The 25,904-nt window shown below is 40.0% G+C and overlaps 1 protein-coding gene across 1 annotated transcript in view; it reads left to right on the forward strand.

Annotated features, from left to right (window-relative positions):
• LTBP1 (latent transforming growth factor beta binding protein 1) overlaps positions 1-25,904 on the forward strand; it is a 136,670-nt gene that overhangs the window by 71,544 nt on the left and 39,222 nt on the right. Inside the window, exons 14-19 of the mRNA XM_009331050.1 lie at positions 337-459; positions 4,471-4,590; positions 9,184-9,306; positions 11,379-11,501; positions 17,359-17,481; positions 21,765-21,890. Of these exons, the coding sequence (XP_009329325.1) occupies positions 337-459; positions 4,471-4,590; positions 9,184-9,306; positions 11,379-11,501; positions 17,359-17,481; positions 21,765-21,890 (738 nt within the window). The remainder of the gene's footprint in view (positions 1-336; positions 460-4,470; positions 4,591-9,183; positions 9,307-11,378; positions 11,502-17,358; positions 17,482-21,764; positions 21,891-25,904) is intronic.

Genomic DNA, 25,904 nt, shown 5'->3' on the forward strand with positions numbered 1-25,904 from the left:
AGCAATACAAACAGCCTGAATTGGCTGTGGTCTTCCTCAGGTTAGTGCTGCCTTGGGCGCATTATACACGCAGTGACATGCCTTGTGTTTGTGACCACAGGGCTGCTCACTGGCCTTCCGACAGCCTGGCTGTTTCTAGATCTCATTCTCTCTGTGATTACAAGCAGTGAGGTAAAGATGGAACTGCTCAGTAATAACAGCTGTAGTGCTGTGGCTTGCAAACAGCTTGAAAATCCAAACTTACGTTTAATTAAAGCAGAGTTTAGGGGCGATGCAAGCATTCAGTAATTTCATGGTGAAGCAAAGTTTCTCTTAACCTCTCTTTTTCGTCTGCAGATTTTGATGAATGTTCAAGACCTCATACTTGCGGGGAAGGCTTTTGTATAAATACTGTTGGCTCATACAGATGTGAATATTGTGATAGTGGATACCAAATGAACAGGAGAGGTGAATGCGAAGGTAGGTTTGGACTCTTCACCAGTAGTAATACAGTAACAGTTGCCAAGCCAAACAACTGCAATAGGAAGAATCATTTGTTCGCATTGACTGCTGTTTCTGATCTCAACAGAAAACTTTACATCTATTGATTTATTTTTGAAGAAATCTGGCCATTAGATGGAAATATTAAAATAACAGATTTTTTCATGTTTAACTTAATATTTTTCTACCTGGTATATTTCTTTTAATTCCTTTCAATCTCCATTTGCTATTTGATTTCAGATGGAATGTCTTGGCACAGTGGTTTTATATCTATTTGTGTTCAGAGCTCCCTTTCCCCATCCCACTCTGTGCTTATTTCCATGGGTAATTTCTCTAGCTTAACCTTACTGCTGGATTTCTCTCACAGCTACTTTCTTCATTTAATTTGCCTTCAGATCATTTAACTTCCCCCTGTACACCAGCTGAGAATGGCAGAATGTTCAAAAGGATGTTGCTTGTTTTATCTACGGTATGTCCTGGATGATGAAGTGAAGTTACCATTTATTCATATCACAAAAACAATGCCAGACGTTACCACTCTGGAATGATTAACATTGCCTGCTGTTCAAGGGAGGCTTAGCACTGCGGCTTGAGCTGCAAAGGGAGAATTCTCAGAGGGTGCAATCTTAAACAAGAAACCTTTTTGAGTACTCTCCAGTCTTTTCAGTTATTTGATGTCTGGAACCACAATTCAATTCCTATTATTTAGATTTAAGACACTGCAAAGGAGTTCCCCCACTATGGACAGAACGATCTTGGGACAGCTATTTTAACAGCTCTTGCCATGGAATCAAACAACTTCATTGTTAGTCCTTCCCTGCATACTTTACCAAGTTTCTATTTAAAAAAAAAAAATAAATGGATAATTTTTCCTATATTATAACAGGTAGCAAATGATAAGTTGACTTTTTTTAATTTGGAAACGTATTATCTGGCCGGTATTTAATGTTGCAGGAGATCCTAGGACATCTGACCTTCAAAACTTCACGTTATTTTTCAGTGTGATATTTTTGCCTTTTTTGCTCTTCTTTTTTCTTTTTTCATTTTCAACTGGAATTGTGAACTAAAAACCACAAGCAGCCATTTCATTTTAAACATAGCTTTGTTCAAGCTTTAGTCTAAGTTACTTAGGACAGAATAAAATTGCTAACATGTTAGGTTGCCTAGCAAATAAGCAACTTAAAGCTGCTGTGGATATATTTGCTGTTCTGAGCATTGCTAAAAGATTCCTCTTTATATTCAGACAATTTTTTTTTTATTTAAATAAATGTTTCACGCACTCCACTCTTACACCTACTTTTTCCAAATCTTCTCTGTCAGTAGGGAATCTGTGATTAAAATAGGCTAGAAATCAGAATATCACAGTGCATCAAATCTCTTATTAGCTCGTATTTTAAGTGGTGTGGTGGTAGTCCTCTATCATTTAACTTAACAATAGGTAATTTCTGAAACCAAATTCTCTGTGGAAAATTTAAGGTTGCTTAAGGGAAAAACCTTCCTACACTAAATCCATCAAACCAAGGAAATGACGCATTCGGGGAATCATTTCACCATGTCATTACACCTACACGTTATAGTTACCCTACTTGACAGATTCCAGATTCCACAAATAACTCCTTTCCACCTCCTCCACACTTCAAAAACAAAGGCAAGAATCCTCAAAGCTGCACACAATACACACAGTTCACTTACACTTCCTTACCCCATATTCATTCTGCCTTCAAGCTATACTCATGCAAGCTCTGTTGTGGGCTTAGCCCAAGAGTGCATGTATGTTGTTGTTGAGTCTATTGTTTATGTAGAACAGTGTTATAGGCATAGCTGAACGTCATTGCATACGATTAAGTATTCCTATAAAATCTTCTTGTGATTTCTTTAAGCTTTGCAGCGTTTAGACTTTATTTTGACTGAAAATTTCTGTGCCAAATGCATCATTCATGTTGTGTGTTTTCAGGGCAGATACAGTCCAGGCAGTTCTGAGAACAGGTTTCAGCAGAAGTGCATTTTTTTGTTAATTAAATAAAAAAACCTCACAGCAGTTTCACCGAGAAACATTTGCAGGTCTGCATTGTAGCGGCTTGAAGAAGCCTGTTGCTTTTTTTATGAGAAAGTATTCTCAGCTGGACAACCATGAGTCTGTGAAAAATTGTGATTTGCTCACATCAGTGAGTTGTTTGGAGCTGAGATGTTCGGTTCTCTGAAGGTTGGAGCATTGTCCAGTTAAATTACAAGTGTTGGAGGCTACATTCCTTCTGTGAGCTTGTTCCCAAAACTGAGATTAAATTGCCTCCCTACTATCTGTGCTGGAGTAGCAGTCCTTAATTGCAGAAGACACAACCGCTAGGCTTGGGGCAGGCAAGGGACAGGAGCTTAGGAAGCTGGATTTAGAGGTGACTTTGATGATTTCATTAGGTCTGTGCGCTGCATGAAGCAAATATTTGGTAGGAAAGATTATAATTATTGTGTAATTAAAGACCACGTTATAAAATGATACTCAAGTATGGGAGCAGAATGGAATGGGGCTGCCCACACACTTTTAATTCCAGCATCTTCTGATCATTGGTCACTTGACAGCAGCTTGTCTTTGAATGTCATTTTTGTATGCAGTCTCTTTTAGATCACATGTATTGCATGTATTGTGGGTTTCTTTGGCGCAGGATAACAAGTTCTTGGTAGACTGCTCAGAGCCTGGACATGAGATCCATGAGTTTTTTAGGTCCTATCTCTTGTTTTGTCATGGGTAAACTGGGACCTCTCCTGATGCAACAAGTCCCTCTATCACCCTAAACATTGCCAGCCTCAGTGATATGTGTGTTGTTTTTGCCTTCTTTCAGACATAATTAACTCCCTGCTCCCTGTAAACATCTTTGATTACCATTCACACAATTAAATTTATAGTCCACGTAATACTTACATGCTGCATAACTCTAGGACACTGGAGAATACCAAATTCCTCTTTGCTTTGAGAAGCCAGAGTTACAATTTTATTGTTGTTGCAATGCACTTCCGAAGTCTCTTGAGACTGACTATAGGAAGAACCTCAGGACACTTCAATATGGTAAAGGGGTGATATAAGCAATGTTATTCTTACCTATCTAAGCCAAAAGATAGCTGATATCTGATCTGTTGTATGTTATGGAGGGCCTACCAAAGATTCGCAGTATAACAGTGTCCTGGTTTTGGCTGGGATAGAGTTAATTTTCTTCCTAGTAGCTGGTACAGTGCTGTGTTTTGGATTTAGCATGAGAATAATGTGATAACACACTGATGTTTTAGTTGTTGCTAAGCAGTGCTTAAACTAAGTCAAGGACTTCTCAGCTTCCCATACCCTGCCAGCGAAGGTGCACAAGAAGCTGGGAAGGGAGCATAGCCAGGGCAGCTGACCCAAACTGGCCAAAGGGATATTCCATACCATATGACGTCATGCTCAATATATAAGCAGCGGGGATTTGGCTGGGGGGCAGTGATCACTGCTTGGGGACTGGCTGGGCATCACTCAGCAGGTGGTGAGCAATTGCATCGTGCATCACTTGCTTTGTATAGTCTTCTATTATATTATTATTATTATTATCATCATCATCATTACTATTACTATTTTACTTTATTTTATTTCAATTGTTAAACTGTTCTGATCTCAACCTGCGAGTTTTCTCGCTTTCACTCTTCTGATTCTCTCCCCCATCCCACCGGGATGGGGTGAGTGAGCGAGTGGCTGTGTGGTGCTCAGTTGCCAGCTGAGGTTAAACCATGACAAACAGAAAATTCAGATTCAGTTCCATGTAGTATGATATAATTTATTTCTCAGAGATGCCCCTTCGCTGGTACAAATCTGTGCGAACTTGTACCTTCCTGGGTCTCTAACAGGTAAAGTACACAATTCTTTAAACGTATTAGTATAACTTAAGCACAGTCAGAATAATGAGATTAATTTATTGTTCAATGTTTTGTTATGGTTTTGACCGGTATTTCCTTTTATCTTCTCTTTTGAAGACATTGATGAATGCCTGACTCCAACTACGTGTCCAGATGCACAGTGCATTAATGCTCCTGGCTCCTACCAGTGCATTCCTTGCAGAGTGGGATTCAGAGGCTGGAATGGACAGTGCCATGGTATGTTTGGTACTCTTTGTATCTCCAGTTATAGTTCTTGTTCTGAGATGCTGTATTTCCTATGTCATCCATGTTACAACCTGATGACAGCACTGTGCCCTGGGTCCCCATTTCATTCAATAATAATTGAAAATACGAGATTTTTGAAATGACTTTATAATCTCAGACACAGTGTATATGAGGAAATCATGTTTTACTATAGATAAATGAACATTGACTCTAGACTGCAAACAATACAATTATAATTACAAAACAAAATTCTTGAAATAGAAAATATGGAACTGAAAAGGGTATATTATCAGTGAAATGCTAGTAGGCCGCTGTTTGGAGGTATTAAAAAATGGAAAAAACATGAGAATGCTAACACATCAGTGTGACTGGCAGGCTTTTCAATAGGATATGGGAGTTTGCTCACAAAGCATATTAATAAAACTTCTTAATTATCTGTACTTCCAGCAAAACATTCAGCACATCTTAAAATGGCTTGTCTTGCTTTAGGTTATGTTTTTAGGACAGATTTCTCACGTTACAGTTTTGTCGATTTGTTTTTAAATGTTAGATTTATTTTTTTCCAAATCGGTTTTGGCTATTTGAGATGAAGTTAAGAAAGAGCAAATGAATCCATTGTGCAAAAAGAAATAATCTTTTGCAGTTTTGAGTGCCACTTCCTCAGGCGCTCTCAGAAACTTAAATTTGATCCCAGTTGTGAAGGATGTGCTGTCTGTTGTGAAACCTCCCATCCACTCTGCGTGTAACACATGCCCTATAATTCGTGATGGTTGGAGTAACCATGTTACCTAAACATAGGTGTATAATAACCTACACAGGAGGTGTCTGCATTATTGTTGTAGGTCAGATTGGCAGTGTACTTCCATGGCTTATTTCCTAATCGCTCCGAATTGCTGTGATTTGGTTCAGTTCATGAAGCAGTCTTAAGAGCGTTGTTTTGGTTGAAATAGCACTGGAACGTGGGCATCTACTGTGCTCCAGCTGCAAACAGGCTTTTTATGTGGAGCAAGACTAGAGCCAGGTTGCAGTGAAGCACCTGAAAAATGTATGGGGTAGCTGTCAGAGCCTCACCACCAGTTTTGGTGTATAGATGATACCTTTTTCAACCACCCTATTTTCTAATGAAGGCATATTGTAGCAAATTATTTCTGTCTGAACATCTGCTTGTTACAATTTTATCAGCATGTCATAGCCGCGTTATTTGGTCTTGTCATTTGACATTCTGGAGGAATGTATTTCTCAGGTAATTTACAGCAAATTGATGTGGTTCACTTAGCACACGTTCATGTTCATCTTTGTTTTGCTCCTTCCCACCTGCCTGGATTCCTGCTACCCTTGCAAAGAATGTGGCACATGCACTCTGTTAAGAAAGGTTTCCTCTTATTTAACTCCTTATTTGGAAAATGTTAAGTTGATTTAATTTTGCATTCTTTCACAATGTCAAGCTTGATTTCTATACCTATTTATGAAAATAGCCTGGTTGAAAATGCCATGGCATAACTTTCACTTGTTTCATTCTTGCTAGCTGGGTTAGTAGGAGTAGAATGAGAGAAAAGAAGTCACTGCTCTGTTCAGATTTACAAACAAAACTAAGTCATGTAAGGGATAAGTCTTGGTTCCATGTTGCTGATACTTTTTTTCCTTGTATTACTGCATGTAATTTCCCTTTTTCGTTTGTTTTATGAAATGTTCTAAGCCTCGACATCTCACTCACATCATTAGTGGTGTGATCAGTCTTCATTTTCTGTTTATCCTAGAATTACATCATGTTGGAAATGAGCCATGCACTTTTTAGAAAATGTAGTGCAGGCAGAGTTTGTCTCAAATCTGTAGCTTTGCAATATGGTACAATTTAAATACACAGGAAAGGAAAATATTTCCCAAGTTATCTATGAAGGGTATTTAAGTCCGTTGTTCCATGAATTGATTTGTTTCTGCTGTTAGTTTAGGTCAGTTGCAGCTCCGCTGCGTTTTCCCCAGTGCTGTTTTCAGTAATTTTTTTTTTACCTTGGCTCATTCCTCTGCCTGTACTTGATGCCCTGGAAAGTCTAGTGTAACAATTCTGCAGTTCTTTGATGCTATTGATATTGTAATCTTCCAGGATTTAAAGCCAGGAACATAGCTACTCTTGTTTAATAAAGGCAAGTCAATCGTTCACTTCAGACTTATGTAGAATAGATTTAACTGCAGTTTAGGTGGGAATATCCAATGTGAGATGCATATTGGAAGGAATTAAAAATGGCACCTGCACACCCTGTCACCTCACTGGCTTGAAATTGCTACTGTCCCAGGTCCCTCAGTGTGTTTGTGTCGTACAGGGACTATTTGAAATAATTTTTCTAGAAGTTTACTTGCAATCATGGGATTTTTTTCATCTTTCTCTCTCCACATTTGCACATTCAAATGAAGTGATATATCATGATATATAATGACAATAAAGTAGTATGTGAATCTAGAGCACACTTCTGCATATTGACGAATAAATGAAAAAAATCAGGTTGACCAAACCTTCTAGACGGCTTCATCCTCGTGGTTATATCACTGTGGTGAATTTTGCAGCTATGTTGTTAACTAACAATATTCAGCTTATACAGCATTAGGGACCCCATCAGAAGATTTCAAAACTAATACAGAGGTCAGCAGAGCTGATCCATATACCTCCAGCCCTACTGTAGGGAGCTTCAATAGAATCAGTTACAGCTCTGGACTTCATCTCAGAAGATACAGGTTCTGTTCCTGGCTTTGCTGGCTTTATGGAAAGTCTCTTGATCTCCGAGTCCCATCGAAGTATCGGAAATAGTATTGCAGGCTTCGTTTTCAAGTAGCTTGGAGATAAGTAGATGAAAATGAATCTATAAGAAGCAGATTTGTTATTCACTTGGAAATTTGATTGCCTGACTGCTGAATTAGGTTCTCTGTGTTTTAACAGATTCTTGAATTTGATCATTGATCATATACATTGAGAGCAAAGGCTGTGTCTTGTTGAGCGAGCACATTTTGCAACAGTAGGGTTCTGAGAAATTAGCCTTGCAGAAGGGTGTAAGTAGTATCGCCTACTGAACTGCCATAGCAGAGCACCTCTGGATCTGTGCTGTCATCTCTTGTGAGGATGCCACTTCGTGTTCTTGGCCAGGCTGCAACAGGGCATCTTATTTACAGAGTTAGAGGCTCAAGTGAGGAAACAAGAATTGTAGGTCATTTGAAATATGGACAAGAATGGTGATTTCATTTGTGTCTGGGGAGAGATGGGCTTTGTCAAAGTCAGATAGTACAGGAGCTTGTAAAGAGCCAAGAATGATAAATATATATGAGGAAAATAATTACTGCAGATATTCACAATAGGTAATAAGAGCTATGATGATGATTTCAAGACCTCTAATCTTTTTTCAGCTCTCCCTGTGCTACGGCTGCCTAAATAGCTCAAGTGCCTCAAATAGTCAGCAGTTTTACTCTTGTGTGTTGACAGATTTTGTGTGCTTTGTGGTGGCAAAAGACAGGATAATTGAGAGTAATATGATTTTGGGCACATAAAAGCAAATAAGGTGTAATTCTTTTTCTGCATCAGTGAAGCTAAAAAATACAGCTTTTTCCATACAAACAGGGACACCTGCTTGCTGTTAACTACATCCCCAAAATAAACAAATAAAATTTGAAGGTTAACCTTTTATTTTTTTCAGTGAAAACCACTCGTACGAAAAAGACAATATTGATTATTTTAGAATACTGAATTAATTTTGGCTGGGTTTATAATGAAAGATGTTATTTATTTATATGTTTGCTTTTTTCGTTGTTGATTTATACAAATTGCATTCAGAAGAAATTCCTGAAAACGATTCTTAAGTAGTAACATAGCAATTTTCATGTTGGCTAAAGAGAGTGGCCCATCTATTTAATACCCTTCTTTCAAAGAATGATGAAAGTAGGTGTCTGTGAGATAGTTTATAGAAAAAAGGTTTCTTTCAAGTCCTCCTGTAAATAAAGGATGGTTTGTGACCAGGAAGAGAGATCTTGCTTCTAAAACTTCTGTTATAAAGGCATAATTCAGTGGAGTTCCTTGTGGACCGTATAGAGTAGCCTACAAAGGGACCTGTGTGAAGTGCAGAAGGATTAGTGATAATGGTTACAAGGTATTGGCAGCTGCTAGTACTTTTATCACAGGTACGTAGGCTAAGAGTAGATCTGTGTACTGCAAGAATGAACGTGCCAGCACTTGCTGACCTCTTCTGTATACTAAAGCTGGACTGGTTTAAGCTACTGTGGGAAAATTATGGGCAAAATAATCTTATTCAGGCAAGGATGATGTGGACACAGTTAGTTCATAGTGCAACCCCTATATAAAAAAGCAAAGAAAAGGAAGAAAAAGGTTTGTTAGTCTAAACTGCAGTTTTTGCCTTGAGCACAAGGCAGCTCAAGTTCAAATCCTTTTTTAAAATCAGAATTGCTGCAAATTGTCAAGGTCAAAATATACAGGAAAACTGATTATAACCATGCTTATGGCAGAATCTGAGTAAATTCCCAAGCTCAACTGAAAAAGATGGTTGTACCCAAGTTAATGATACACTTATGCTTTCTTTGTATTCACAGATGTAGATGAATGTCAGTATGGCAATCTCTGTACAAATGGACGTTGTGAAAATCTGGAGGGGTCTTTCAGGTGTATTTGTGGCCAAGGTTTCAAACTGTCTGCATCAGAGGATCAGTGTGAAGGTAGGAAAGAATATGATTAAAATTCATAATATTACCTTTTAGGTAATATTTTTCATCTAATAGCATTCCTTTTAATTGAGAAACAACAAAGGTACAACACTGAAGCTAAATAACCAAAAATGTAAGGATATGTATTTCCATTTTATGGCTTCCATGGTCACACTATAGATTTTGACATTTGTTATAAAGCCAGTCAAGAATGTGTAGTAATATTTATATTGCTAAATTGGAATTTCTGCAAAATCCTTGGCATTTCTGTCATTTTGGAGGTTTGGGGACAGTGGCTTTTGCTGCCTTAATTACTTTTCTTTCTATCTTTTTTTTTCCTTTCGTGTGGGTGAGTGGAATCAAGAAACCCAGGCTGCACCCTCTTGGAACCCAGCAGTGTCAGTTAACACTGAGCTGACGCCTGCACTGGTGTCACTGCATTTCAAGTAGTACATTTAGGGGGGGGAGAGAGAGTGAGTTTGGTGTCGTATTTCAAAGAACAGTACCTGTACCTCCAAAGTGTCAGGTTCTACATTTCTTCCACATCTAAAATTCCCAGCAGTACTGCTCCAGTGGAACAAAATTAGGTCTGAAGTCAGAGCGGAGTAGTCTGAGAGGGGACCTAGAGTGTGTACAGGGGGTATGAATATCCCTCTCCTTAGGGAGAGAGGACTGCTTGAAACCTCTCCCCAAAGGTGAAAATCTGGGAGAATGTCCGCAAGCTGTGGAAGCACACAGAAACCTGAACGTTTCTTGTCAGATGTTTTTTCTTCTTTTCCCTTCCCCCCCTTCTTCCCTAAGTGTCTGTGTGTAGCACCAAACACTTTCAGACTTCTGAGTGCTAAAAATAATACAGTAAAACTAAATGATCGTTCATGTAAATTTGTCAGGAAGCTTGAAACAAAACATCAGTGTAAGTTAAGTGTCTTGAGTGAGTTAAATGTGCTGTCCAGGATGCACAGCAGACTGGTCTTGGGGAAAGTATGTAGACTAAAGTTTGACTGCTTCCTCTGAGCCTTTCATGGAAAAGGGCCTTTGCCAAGCTGAGCTGGCATGTGCAGACTGTTCTTCTTAAAGTGCACCCTTCTGAAGTCAGGACCCGTACACGTGCCCAGATGCTTCATGCAGCCCCACAGATTTCGGTGATCCTTAAATTCAAAACTTCTGTGGTCGCAAGGGACCATTACTCAAGAGGTCAGACTACGTAGCCATAACACAGACCTGAAAAACCTCATTGAGTAACTTTCTCGTGTTTGAATTGGAGTATATTTTCAGAAAGACATTCAGCCGTGCCTAAATCCTAGAAGTGACTAAGAACCTACCATATCAATTTAATTACTGTTCCTTAACGAGTATTTTATAAATAAGGGAGGGAAAGCAGGTTTCCTAGCTCAAACAAGGCATGTGCTATGTTCTGAATTCAAAGTGCCACTCCCCTCTAATATTTTGAGTTTTTCGTAGGAAAATACAAGTTTGATGTTCAAATCCATCTGTTAACCCAGACTGACCCCAGTTTGAGAACAGAAGCGCTGAGGGATTAGCAGTGGTTGTGGAAGCAGAGAGACATTTCCCCATACTTAAAGGATTAATACTGTTACAAGGCAAATATTTAAATGAGCCTTAAGGTACAGCTTTATAGGGGAACAGCCTGCCAGTGTGCATCTGAAAACCACACCCTGTTAAAAGGTGGTGATCCTGCTGGAAAGTATTTTGTGGGTTTTGCTGACTCACTTGAGCAGCTGGCTTGTTACCTTTGCCAGATATAAAAGAAACAAAAGCGGCACTCAGGCAGCATGTGTGTGTATTTGTGTGTCTGCGTGTACCTGTTTGTGCATTGAGGGATACACTGACACTACAGGAGAGAATGCTGAATGCAGTCATCTCAAGGAAAACATCCAATCTGCAATTTCATATATTTTTATGCATTGTATTGACTGTCTGCATTTGTTAATAAATAAGACCAAGAGAAGCAGTACTGGATATTGACACTCCGCTTTGCTGTTTTGTTCAGAACTGGTTATTGCACCATTTGATTAATAATTGGTATTTTCAGATGTGTTATGTTTTCATTCTCTTCGCTACAGATATAGACGAATGCCAGCACCGATCACTCTGTACGAATGGACGCTGCAGGAACACAGAAGGATCTTTCAGATGTATTTGTAGCCAAGGCTATACATTATCATCTACTGGAGATCAGTGTGAAGGTAAACTTGTGGACTTAAGCTGCTGATTCATTTTTGTCAATAAGATCTTGAGTGTTTCAGCTATAGGCATGAACTCTTTTGAGAATGGGGCAGAAAGATATGTTGCTCCTCTTTCTTTCTCAATACTTTACTGTCAACCATTCAACAGTCCCCACCTACACAGCCACATATTTAATGGATTCTTAGAAATAGTCCCTGTCATCCTTCCACATACAAGAAATCAGCACATGTGTTTCCAACAGTAGGATTGGAAGAGCAGGAGACATTGTTACCAAAAACAATTAATCCTTTCCAAACCTTGTTGCTCAAATTCTGACACAGAGGTTCAGTATTACAAAAGCTTCTGCCAGCGTACACTGTTCACATGGGGGCCTGCTAAGTTAAAACTTCTTCTCCAGCTGGTTTTGGGAACCTGTAGCCAGCCACCACAATCCCACACGTGCACTGGCAGGAGAAAATATGTAGTATAAGATGAGCTCTAGGGGGATCTGCTGGAGCTCACAGCTTTCACTGTCTCCGAAGGCAGTCTACGTACTGAGCTTGTAAAAACAAAAATAAGAGGTGAAAGATGTACAGTAAATGTAGGGAGAAATGCTGTGTCATAGAAAACAGAAACATTCTATTATCTGTCAAATAGAACAATTTAATTGTCCAGTAATTGGCAAACAGATTTTTTTCTAATTAATTATTTCAAAGCTACTCCCTCTTCTCCATCGTTGGCTATACCACCTGATATGGTACATCTGCTGCACTACTCATGCTCACCTTGAGCATGTGAGATTACTTACTAGCGAGCTCCAGAGAAGATTGTACCTCAGTTGCTTCCTTATCTCACCCTCGGGGGGAAAAAAGTCTCAGTTAAGGTCTCACTGTACATGTGGTATTAGCACATAAGAACTTTCCACTTTCTGATGTGCTTTCTGTAGCTGCTGATACCAGGGAAGACACAGCTCCTTACTGCTGTTCTACCTAGTAGTGTTCTGCTGCTAGGTTATTCTCCACACAGCACTCTAGGAGGCAGTTCCCACCTTCTCACCCACAGCAATAGGTCAGGAATCCTCCTCTTCAAGTGATCCAGGCAGAAGAGCAGTTCCTCCTGAGCCAACCAAATATTGTCTTCTCAAGACAAACCTGTAATATCAGACCAGACTTCATCAGCAGCGATGATACTGGATTGTCCACATTTAATGAGTGACAGCATCTCTTGAAGTTCTCACCAACAAGGAATAAGGATATCTTATAAAATCTCCTCAGCACACTGATACTCTTTGGTACTGACCTGTTTGGAGAATCTGGTCATAGAATAACTTAACATGATCTTCTCAGAGTTCCTGGTGAATACCAGCATCACTTGCATCAGCTTCAAGAAATGTGGGCTGACGATGCAAGTTTTGAAACTCGTGTCAAAGAATTTCGCTCTCACCTGGCTTCAGGATCTTCATGAGTTGCAATAGATGCAGAGATATGGAGATACTGTGTCAAGAATCAAAGAAAAATGTGGTGGAAGGGATCACTGGTCCATTCCTCCTCCCGAAGGCAGAACAGACCATACGGTGTCATTCCTGACAGGTACTCATCTAACCTGCTCTGAGTAGATGAGATCCCAAACATCTCCTCAAGCAGCCTGTGCCAGTGCTTTGCTGTCCTTGTGTTAGACTTTCTTTTTTCCCAAATGTGTGATGGTAATCTTCTATTGCTGCAGTTTAGTTTATGAGTTCTTACCTTGTCCACCTTAAACAGGAAAAGGTTCTTTCTTTCCTCTGCATAGCAGAGAGGGAGATGGTGAGAAGAGTGGGATGCATAACCATTTCAAGCATTTTGGTTCCTTCAACAAGAAGCCTTACAATCCATCAAGTCTGCAGAGAGAGATTTTGAATTAGTAAATGCTGTTAGCGTGTGTGAGCATGTGAAATGGTGAGTTAAACCATCTTGTAGTGAAGAAGAGCAAATGAAATGCAGAAATTAATTTCAATCCATTGTAGCTGAGGACCAAATGTTTTCCAGAACTTCTCTTCAGCCTGCTTTGGTGCATTTCATACAGCACAAGAAGTCATGGTAACTGTTGCTGCCATCCATCACTATGCAATGGCCTGTCAGGACAGGTCCATGCTTTATCTTCATCTCTTCCTTAATCCTGTTCAAGGGCAATTTTCAAGAGAAAAATAATTTCAGAAGCTCTCAAAGCAAAAGAAGAGGAATTGGATCATACAAGGAAAAAGAGTAAAGCTGTTCCCTCACCTCAGATTCTTCGTCTCATTCCCAAGAGTCTGTAACCAAATGTACAGCTTCTCCACCCAGTGACAGAGCAGTTAATTTCTGTAGAGAGTTTGTTCACTGAAGATTTTCATAAATATTAAAAGTTCTGCACAAAATCTATTCATCTCTTGAAGTGGAAGAAATTCTTCTGTGCTTGCGTTATATCCTTTCAGTATTTTCTGAAGTACAGGATATTACAGACTGCTTTTAGCACCTTGGAAACTAAGTTTGAACAGACTGTTGTTGTTTTGCTGTCAGTAAGAACGCTTTGTGCAACTGCTTTATCTACATTCTCCTCTCTTGTTTTCCCTCACCTGGTGATGTAATTAGTTTTGAAGGCTCCTTGAATTATTCAGTGCACATTTAGGGAACTGAGTTGACTACAGGTTTAAATCTCACATTCTTTCCATATCAGCAGAGGTCCTCAGCCTCACAGCCACATTCCCATCTTCATCAAAATGGCGTTCCTCCTGACTGTTAGTTCAGCCAGATGTGTGCATGGACTAAGGGCAGAGCTTCCATAAAGGCAAAATTGCCATGAGAAGACATCCAATGTTTCTCTATGTGATGGCCTCTGATTTTCAAACTAGCCTATTTACCTGAATGTTTTCTAACACTTCACAGAGAAAGCAGGAAAGAGATGACAAAACACAGAGAAAGCAAGAAAGAGAAGACAAAAACTGTGGGTATAGCACAGCACAGTTGTGTGAAAAGAAGAGAGTGGTTCAAATTCTGGCCAGTTTCTCAAAGACTCAGGGATGGACATTTGTCAGAGGATACCCAAAAACGTATCAGGCTGTAAAGCCAATGTGGTTGGCAGATCACTTGCAAGAAATGTGCTTGTTTGTTTAATAAGGATTTCTGCTACTGCAGAAGTTTTCTTCAAAATGTAGCAGCTCAAGAAGCAGTTTGCTGGTTTGATCATTATACACTTGCGCAAACTTCTAGAGATATTGCAGAATTTGGCAGAGTTATGCTGTGCTCATTTTCAGCTGTGCTTTTTGCAGCTCTGGCAGAAGTTTTTGTCTGGAAGTCTTTGCACAGTATTTCACTTACTTAAGAAGAAAGGTAATTTGCAAATAATTGTTCTGTACATTGGTGTATACATGCTCTGTATGCATCCTTGCACTGAACTCGTCAGAAAATGAGAAAGCTGGACTGAGGCTTTCATACCCTCAGTTCTGTCTGAGAGCAATAATCCGTATATCCATTCATATTGTAAATGCTTGTATATCCTGTTATCCAAGGCTGAAGAACTTTTCCCTTCTGCAGTACCTGTAGAGACTTGCTATTATCTGCTTGGAAATTAGTAGCCTGGAAGCATGTGACCACCCACAGGTGGGCTTGTATGCACAACCTTCCACCTGAAGATAGAAAAAGAAGTTACTTTCTAGTAGTCAGAAGTCTTCAAGATGCATGACCACATGCATGTTTATTTTCTTTCTGCCTTACTCTCTCATTCAGCATCTCCTGTTCTTGAGATGAAGTGACACTGAGACTTTCTGCTCTGTGTTGCTCTGAATGTGAGGGAACACAAAATGTGAGCGCACCTATGGGTAAAAAGTATTGGCCTTGTCTCAACTGACAGGAAGTATGAATATGCACCAGCTGGACTTGCATATAGACTGTATGTCTCAAAGAACTCGGGTTACTGGAAAAGAGTCTGTCTGAAGCGTAGGAGGCTGCAGTGTTCTCCTAGGAGCCTTCAGAGATTTTGCCTGCCAAAATGCTCTAGACATGCACCTGTAAAAGGTGGTAAAAAGCACTGAACATCTCAAGCATGAGCTGCTGTCTCTGATTTTTCTGGAGATTCTTGTGCAGCAACTGTAGGACCTGTGAAGAGTTGCATCAGAGAAAAGGAGGTTTGCATCCTATACGGAAAATAATGCATTTTGACTGCATTTGGCAGAAGACGCCTTCTTGTTGTGCGACTTGGCATTAACTCAGCACAAGGGAGTTGTTAATTTTTTCTCATGCTCCTAGTCAAAATTAATTGCTGTTTTAAATAAACCACAATTTATTTCTCAGTTGAAAATGATTGTAAAACATGTGGTTATCAAAAGGTCACAGCTTTGTCAGCATTAAGTGCAGTTTTATCTGCAATAACATTCATTTATGTAAGAAAGCTATCCCTATTCCTTATTTTTATCAAATAGATTAAATCCCAAGGATAGCTGCACTCTGATATAGTGTGGGCTTTGCAGAAATAACTGTAGAAATGAGGTCGTATCCTCTTTTAATTACAATTGTTATTTATTCCTGCAACACAGGAAAAAGTTACAATTCTAATCAGCTAAAATCCATGCTTAAGAAGTCAGAATAATTAAAGGCAGTGGAAAAACTCTTTGGTAACTGTTTTTCAAAGGAAACTATCTGCATTATCAGAGCAATAGACTCAGTGAATTACAAGGTAGGGCAATGTAGAGGCAAGGGAAAGTTGCTTATGAGATGCTTCTTTTACTTGACCTTCTTATGTTCTGCTTCTTTTAAAACTAGAGGCAGAGTCATTAAATACTTTGTGATCTTTAGCTGTAGTGAAACAAAACTGTATAATATCGCTGGAATGTAGGCACTTGCTGAGTTAATCCTGTACCCGCAGCAGCTGTGCTCTGTTTCCTCTGGGGAAGAAAGGACTTTAGGTGGAGACCATGCCAGTGTCCTGTCCTTGAAATATTTGATTACTCTGTATCTAGTTGGTATCCTGAAACTTGCCCTGCTGTGTGTCAGTCAGCACGTTTATCCCATGGATGTCAAGACAGTAGGGCAGAGTCTACAGGCTTGGTGCTGGGAACGTCGTGTATAGGCAGCTGGGAGCTAGGCCCTGCGTGCCCTGACTCTGGAGCTGGATTTATGGCTTGGGTGCAGCACTGCGCAAAAGCAGCTATTCAGCTTCGTGACCAAGCTGCTAAGCCTGCAAAATGGCTGTACTGCATCACACGAACTGCCTCTGAAAAAGCAGCCGTTGGCACAGCAGTACGCACAGTGTGGTCCCTGTCCTACAAGCCTCCTGTCCACGTGGTTGTTTTGTGAGTAGTCTCCGCAGACACGTCTGGTCTGGCGTGGCACACCAGCTGTGCTTGGGCTTGCCCATACCCCGGGGGACGTCTGAGTCGGGTCACTTCCAGCTCAGGGATCTCTGTGTAGTGGTCTAAACATGTCCAAAGATGCATAGTGCAAACTACGAGTTTGCATTAGTAGGCATTTTTTGTGTCTGTCTTCTAAATGTACAGCTGCTGGGATTTCCTTGTTAATTGTACTCCTGTAACACCACAGTCACCATTAAAGTAGGGGGGAGATTGGTATAAAGGTCTGTCATGATAGCTTTCATTAGAGATGCAGATGGCACATATTAGACATGCTTGCTAAGAATAAATGACACAAACTCAAATGTTAAAGCTCTCTAGAAATACAAGAAGTTTGATGGTAAGATGAAAGGAAGTAAAAGGACATTCTACAGTCCAGTAAACTTCCCTCCCCCCCCCGCCCTGAGTTATTAAACGACATTGTAGCTTCAAGTTGCTACGTTAGTATCAAAGTATCGCTATTAAAAGTTTCATCAGTTTTTACATCATCTAATAATTCAGTTATGTTTTTATTTCAGATGTTGATGAATGCCTTCAAGACAGTGATATTTGCCTTGGAGGAAACTGCATGAATACTGACGGGTCTTACAAATGCACTTGTCCAGATGGTTTCCAGCACATAGCGAATAGGGGATGTCAAGGTACAAAACAGCTATAAAAAATACCTGGTTCATTATTATAAATGTGCAAGTTTGTAAGCATAGCTTGTGATAGTCACAGATCATGCTAAGGAAGAGAAGCTCGTTTTATTTACCGTTTGTAGTACTTTCTTACTCTTCTCATTTTATATTACTCTCTCTAAATATATGCTGAGAAATTATTTCCAGAGGCTGAAATCTCAGCCTTCATAACTTGAAAGATAATCTATATTAGAACTAACAGAGATACAGTGCTGCATATTCCCAAATCCTGGGCACATTTATCTTGACAGAACCCTCTATGTTTGTGAATCAGTAATGTAACAGAAAGAGCAGTATAGTTAGTGTCAAGTCACATTAGATAAACCTCTCTCACCTCTAAAACACTTGCAGTGCTTTGTGGAGGATGGGTGGGGAGAATGTGTTATCTGGGGCTGAGTCAGCATTGCCAAACCCAGAAAAATACTTCCTCGCTTTTAGTTTTGAACGATCCCAGCTCCATGTTGGCACAACACCCAGGCGTGCCTCACAACTCCCTTTTGCCATCCATTTTTATGAGACGAGAACCATGGTATTAGAGCTGGAAAGTGATAGCGTGTTCGTGCTCTAAATGACTGGAGAACCAGGAGACCGGACTTTGCTTTGGCTGCTTTCTTATGCACAGTTTAGACTTGAGCTGAAAGACTGTATTCCAGCTGATCTGTGTTGAAGATCTTGTGCAACCAACAGTAAATTCCCTGTAGAAGTTCTGAGTATTATATGTGACTGCTTTCTAATTCAGAAAACGTTGCATTCAACATAGGGAAGTACTGTATTAGACCTTGCTTTAGCAGATAAAAGAGAATTGATCACAAGCTATAAATCAATGCCAGCTTTGATACCACTCTATTCTCTTCACTCCACTGTGTAAAGTAGTAGTATATAGGCTTCATGTTTTAAATGGATAAATATAACAAAACTGAAAGCACTTATGAGCCAAGTAAGGGACAGACAGTATAGACAGTAATTTTAACAGAAAAATGTGAATGAAAATTGGAAATTATTTCAGGTAAGAGCGCCACACTTGAGAAGGAAGACCACCAACACTGAAAAATAACAACTTGCTGTAGAGGGGAGTGAAACTGCTTGAGAAATAGCCAGAGCAGTATCAAAACAAGTGGAAGAAAGGAGGAGTTGATATAATGAAAACTGACAAGTTAGAATAGCAAAGAACTAGACACAGAGAAAGAACATAAAGGGAGATCTTTGGCTAGCAGAATTAAGTATGGTTAGACTTCTTTTACTGTATTGACCACTTGTTGTTAAGCTGCTACAGGATGCAATAGTAGAATTTTTATTTGTCATAGATGGAAATCTCCAATGTATTTTCTTGTCCTGTATTTTGTACTGGACAAAACTAGCCATACTTATATCATAAATGATGACTTCTTTACATCTCAACAGTACCTTCAGAATATTTTAAGTAGCAAATAAACGGAGACATTTTTAAATGACTGAAAGTTAGTTCTATCAGAGTTCTGTAATAGCAAGAAAAAACATAAAAATTTTGAGAGAATTTACCTGGAGAGATTAGGGGCATGGTAGAAGATCCAGATAATAGGCCACTAGTGCAGAGTGATCTTGATCACATGGTATGCTGGGCATGAGCAACCAATATGCATTTCAGTATATCCAGTTATATATTGAAGAAGGAATCTCAGTCATGCTTGTAGAATAGTGGACTTCCTTCTGGGACGCAGTCACTGAGAAGGATTTAGGGGTCAGAGACAGTCAGCTGAATATGAGCTTCCAGTGCAACCCTGTGGCCAGTAGGACTAATGCACTCCCCGGAAGATTGAAAAAGCAGAATATCCAGCAGGAGTGAGCCAGGTTTGTTTACCTCTATTTTGCACTGATACAACTGCTATTGGCACATTGTTGTACACTGACATTCTGGTGCCCACAATTCAAAATGGACGCTGATCAGCTGAGGAGAATTCAGAGATGAACCCAAAAAAGCTGACAGCCTTGGGGAAAAAGGATTGAATGCTTTTAAACTGTTTATTTTGTTGAAAAAAATGAGGGGTGACTTGATCATAACCTTATTATCTTCGGAGGAAACCATAATTGAAAAGTAGAGAGCTATTGAATTAAACTGGCAAACTTATCACAGAACGCAGTGTCTGCAAGTTGAATCTGGCCTAGACTAGAAATTAGGAACATGCGTTTTGGTAAGGAGCGAAGTTGAAAAGAGTCCAAAACATTAGAAAGTGTGCAGTTTGCTCTTTCAGATTAATTATACTCTTATCTCCCTAAGATTGTTAATTTTGTTTTCCTGTCTTTTAATACATCATTCTACCTTGTGTAATCAGCTGTTTTGGTTTCCAGTATTTTTCTGGCAAAGAAACGTGACGCTTAGTCTTGAGAACAGTGTGCGTCCTAAGAAGGTACCGTATTGTCCTTGTCATTGCTGATCTCCCGCCTTGCCTGACTTTCAGAGAGCTTCAGGAAGTATGTCATTGGCCTGCATTTACTGTGAATTCAGAGAAGACTTGATACATGTAGGCCAATGGCATCCTGGCCTGTATCAGAAATAGTCTGGCCAGCGGGAGTAGGGAAGTGATCGTCCCCCTGTACTCAGCACTGGTGAGGCCGCACCTCGAATACTGTGTTCAGTTTTGGGCCCCTCACTACAAGAAGGACGTTGAGGTGCTGGAGCGTGTCCAGAGAAGGGCAACGAAGCTGGTGAAGGGGCTGGAGAACAAGTCTTATGAGGAGCGGCTGAGGGAGCTGGGGTTGTTTAGCCTGGAGAAAAGGAGGCTCAGGGGAGACCTCATCGCTCTCTACAACTACCTGAAAGGAGGCTGTAGCGAGGTGGGGGTCGGTCTCTTCTCCCAAGTAACTGGCGATAGGACGAGAGGAAATGGCCTCAAGTTGCGCCAGGGGAGGTTTAGACTGGATGTGAGGAAAAATTTCTTTACTGAAAGAGTGGTTAAACATTGGAACAGGCTGCCCGGGGAAGTGGTTGAGTCACCATCCCTGGAAGTATTTAAAAGACGCGTAGGTGTGGCACTTAGGGACATGGTTTAGTGGGCATGGTGGTGTTGGGTTGACGGTTGGATTCGATGATCTTAGAGGTCTTTTCCAACCTTAATGATTCTATGATTCGATGTAGGTGTTGTGTGAAGCCCAGCGCACTGACTTTTCCCCGTGCACCTCATACAGATACTACCCTTCCCCAAGCTGCCTCTGTTCTTTCCACATATGTGCCATGACTTCAGGAGACTGGCCTAGAAGGTTTACACACAGGATAGAATCAGTCTGTGTCTAAAGAAAATTCTATAATGGGTGTCATGGGTCTTGAAATAATGGTACTGAAATCATAATTTCTCTAGTCTATTAAAATTATTGTCTACTTCGATGCATTTTGTATGGTTGTAACAATGGCCAGAATCTAAGCAATGAAAGACATGGTTAAGAATAAGAAATTCTAGTATCTGTGATGACGGATGAATGAGCCGTGTGTAAGTTTTGTTTCTAAATCTGTGTTTGATCTCAGCATGGTATTGAAAACCTCTTAAAAGCAAAATACAGAAGTACAATTACAATGTGAATGGTAATTCATGTAAAAGTGGTACCTTCTTAATGAATGAATGCAGTCCTTAAGTTCTAATGGCAGGTTTTTTTGGTAAGATGAGACATCAATCAGAAAGAAATGCTTGTTTTTCAGATTCAAAAGTAAGTTTGAAAGGCCGCGTTTGAAAAATGCTTTCTAAGTTTAAAAAAAAAAAAAAGCTATGATGACAAACTCTTATATAGCAACCTTTTGGGACCATTCCCATTCCCCATTGGCAAAAAAGAGCATTTGGCTTTAAATTATGTAAAATCATCTTACTGGGAAGGATGCAACTCCAGACCTGCTGGTAACACGTGGAGCCAGATGCACAAGTTGACCAGCATGCAGCAATCAAGCAACAGTGAGATGGAGCCATCTGAGAATTCCCCTAGCGCAGAAGAAATGTTGGCTAGTATGGAGCTTATACTGACACCTCACAAATCACTCTCATCTGCTCATCCTCATCGCAGAGAGTGATATAGTGAGAGTATGATGCAGCAGAACATACTGATGCCTATACAGAGTTTAAGAACGATCCCAGAAAATTTGGTTACTCTGGAAAATGAGCCCTGTTTACATAGCTGTTTCCATAGCTGGTAGAAATAAAAGCTACTTTTAAGACAAATTGAACTTTGGCTTAATATTAAGGGTATGATGATTTGCAAAGCTGTTAATGTCTCTGTGTTTTCAGATATCAATGAGTGTGAGAGATCTGACCTCTGTTCACCTCACGGGGAGTGTCTAAACACGGATGGTTCCTACCAGTGCATATGTGAGCGGGGCTTTTCTGTGTCTGCAGATGGCCGAACATGTGAAGGTGAGACAAGTCACAATAATGCATTCCCATTGGTTTGCTGTTATTAGTTGGGCGAGAAAAGTAGTCAGTTTGGATCTGATACCCCAAAACCACTATTAACTCAGCAATCTGCCACCTAAGGGCCCTTTGTTCTTTTTTCTCGTAAATGCACGGGGTGCTGTGCTGCTGCTTGAATCCTAAGAAGTATAACAGGAAATTCACAAAATGGGCAACGTAATGGAGTTAATGTTTGTTACAAGCTGTGGTTTACTTTTCTTGATTTTTAATAATTTTGCTCTCTTAACATTGGATTATATTTTTTTGAGCAAAAGAAATCAGTGAAAAAGCAGGAATACTAACCTAACTATGGCAAACGATGGCAAAGGAGGGAATGATATTCTTATGTTAAGATATGTGAAACCAGTGGACATCTGTAATAGTATGAAAATCTATTCATAGATGGGAAATTATTTCTATCTTATAGCAAGGGTGGAAGGAATAAATATATATATAATGCACGTCAAGTGAGTTTGGAACTTAGGCTTCTGATAAGTTTCAGTGGGCAAGACCTTCCTGCCATAAATATTTAGGATTATTTAATTTAAAGCTTGTTAAGTGCGTTAGCAGCAAGCCTGAGCTGCCTGAATGTTCTCATTGCTGTGTGTAAGACAACAGAACCTTGCTTGTCAGACTTCTTTTTTAAAAAGATGCGGATGAAGCATCCATACAACAGCAGTAACTCCAGTAAGAAATTGTAGTAAAATGCTATCTATGGTAGAACCTCAGGCATTTTGAAATGGCAGAAATGGAGTAAATAGCAGTAATTAGATCTTTACAGTGCTAAAGCCAGCTTATTCTTCATAAGTGTATGCAGGTATGCTTATACAGGTATTTTTCAGATAAGGTTGTAAAAGCTGCTCCAGTAATAACACTGGTGAGAAACACCAGCCAGGAGCCTAGAATTTAGGTGTAACTAGGGTTTTCATTTGGTTATAACATGAGAATATATCCTGTTGCTAATGGAATGCACGCATGAGCAGCAGAGCTAGTGATGCTGCTCTCCTGCACTGGATTTAAAATAGACTTGTGCTCAATGATAGCAAGAAGATATGTGGCTTTGTGTAGTCAGTGATGCTGACAGAAAACAAAAATCCCCCTAACTGGATGAAGAATGGCTGTTCTTCTGGATGAGAGGACTGTTCAAGACAAGAAGCCTTGTGGGAAAAGTTCAGAAGGGGAAAAAAATTATATGGTGGTAGTTCGGCACGATGCATGCAGAGGAGAAGCACTGAGCAGGTGATAGCTCGGTGTTGAAACCTATGGGTGGTGGATCTCACGCATCCAAGGAGTAAGCAAGCTGTTCTCTAGCCCAAATTATAGGCCAGTAAATCCGTATGGGATCGGTTTTCGTGGGCCAGCTCTTCTCATAGTTCACTTAGGGATGGTGAAAAGGTGCTTCCTTCAGTGGAGGGAGGTGTATTAAAACTTCTGTCTGACTGTTGCATTTACTCCCCCTACTTTTACCAGAGGAAAAACAGCATTACAGCATTATTATTTGAGCTGGCATATAACCTGCCATATAGTTAGTAATATAATATCTAATGAAATGAAATACACTACTGGCAAGAATAGTTATGCTGATGTAAGGGAATAAGTGCTGTATATTTAGATACAACGACATCAAACACACTATTTGTGTTTTTTATTATTACTGATAATTAAAAAAAAATCCTGCAGTATTTTTGGTGCTTTTTCCTCTCTAAACATTTACCCTATTTTGTAATCATGGCATAAGTTGAAAGGAACATTCTCTTACTGCCAAGCCTGGTCAAGTAGGCTAGAGAGAGCGAATCTGAATAACTCCAGTGATTGATGGACAAGGCAGTATTTTGTGATTTCAAGTAATGGGGATAATTCCAAAGCATGTTCGTGGACTCTTTTGGCAGCATGTATACATTTCACCCAGTGTTTAGGAAGGATATGGTTAAATATCTTCAATTTCTGTGCAAGAAAAGTAGTAGCAGGTGTTTTGCCTCACTGTTGAGCATAGCTAGGAAAAAAAAAAGTGGTCAGAGAAGAATGCAGCCTGCTCTTAGAAACCAAACACTTTATTCCAAACCAACATTTATTAACCTTGTGAAATCAAACTCTCAGAAATTAAAAAAGGCAGAACTGAATAGAAACACAACTTTAAAAAAAAAAAAAAGTTGGTGGCATCTAATTTTAGGGGATGTACCAGAAACAATGAGCCCCTCTGTCTGGATCTCTGACAGTTAATAAAGTAGCACAGTTCCCAGGGAAGAGTTACCATCACATATGATGAAGTAGTACAAAGTTAATCTCCATTAGAACAAAAAAGCCAAACTTCTACTAAATAGAAAAAGATGAAATCACAAGATCTTACTTCCAGGATTGTGAGTAGTTTTGGAACTTTTTAATGAAGAATAAAACAACAAGTACAAAACCAGTTGAGCGTACTTCACAAGTAATTGGTGGTGTGTATGGAATACAGATCAGACTTTATATTCAGCACTTGGAAAAGTATTTTAATAACTTGGCGAAGCAAGGGTACTTCTAGTCTTCTGAAGCAACAGCACTCCTTTTCTACCACGATTAGTTTCTCCATTCTGTCATTTTAATAAAAACAATTCTAGAGTTGAAAACACTCATTTAAAGGGATGGTGTCAGTGTTAATATTTGTAGTGGTGTCAGCTTCATGCGAAAAAGCAAGACGAAACAAAAGGATCAGAAACAAAAGGAACGTGTGACATTCCAGGTACTGAGAAAGGATGTGGCTTCCAGCCGCAGAAGCTACTGTTCTTTACACTAGGTGCCTCTGTGAATTTACTTCTAGTTAAGTGAGTGAGAATAACTGTTTATACCATCAGAGAAAGAACCTGAGGAAATTTTGCTGGATTTAGACGCCTCTCTGTACCTGGGGAGCAGATTTTCCATATCTCCAGACTGTTTTTGTACGAGTTTGACTCGGTTTTTTTTAAAAGTCAGAAACAACAACAACATAAAACATTTAAGAACCCCATGCGGTTCAGTTCTGGTATGGAGTTTTTATGGCCGTTGGCCAAAGTAAACTGAACAGCTGTGGAGACTGTGTCTTCTTCCAAGGTGTAGACAAACTTTTGTTGTAGTGGTGACATTCCACTGCCGCCTGGCCCCAAGCTCAGCAATTTGGCTGCGCCAGGCTCTCTGAACAGGAGGCTCTCGGAGCGCTCCCTAGCTCCCCGTCAAGCTCTCTGGGGTTTCTGTAAAGGCAGTGTTTTACCCAGTTGGCTGCTAGTCAACTGTGTTGGCAAAACCTCAAGTTAGAGGTTCTCTGATGCTTAAGTCAACACCATGCCCCAAGCACCTCTTCTGTCTCCGTGTCCAATCCCTTATGTCTCTCAGTGGCTCCCTCGCTTTTCCCTCTCTCTGCTCCCAGCCCTGAGCTTCACTGCCTGCCTCAACAGGCACTCCAAAAAAACCTACACGTCCCACCAGAGCTCTCCAACCTCTGCCTCTTCCTTTCCCCTCACTTACTGTCTTGTATCCTGTTCTCCTTTCCTTGTCCACCCATCTAAGCCTTTGGATGCTTGCACGGAGCATCCACAGATCATTCTGCGATCAAAGAATAATTTACAAATCTGTACACAAAGATGCTACATTGTCCATCATTTAAGATGACTGTATACCTAAGAAGTCTGAAAATCAAGGAAACAAAGAGCCGAGCTGTGAACAGTGCAAAACTGTTACCTCTGCCACCAAAGACGTTTTAAGAGAGTAGATGTTTGCTGTAGCTGCACATCACAACCATAACTCTGCCCATGTAGGGAAGACAAGGCAGCTTAAGGAAAAGGGTAGGGTAAATCTAGGACACCTTTTGGGGCAGAGTATTATCTGTTACATGGAGTAAATTTTATGCAGTAGACAACTTCACGGCTTCACCAAATCTCTGGTTAAATACTGAAGAAAGCAAGCTCAGGCTTCTGCCAAACATAGATACAAGTATGCATCTCCAGGGTATACCCCTTCTTGTTCCAC

This window comes from Pygoscelis adeliae, unplaced genomic scaffold (genome assembly GCF_000699105.1).
Source record: "Pygoscelis adeliae isolate BGI_AS28 unplaced genomic scaffold, ASM69910v1 Scaffold218, whole genome shotgun sequence".
Classification (NCBI taxonomy): domain Eukaryota; kingdom Metazoa; phylum Chordata; class Aves; order Sphenisciformes; family Spheniscidae; genus Pygoscelis; species Pygoscelis adeliae.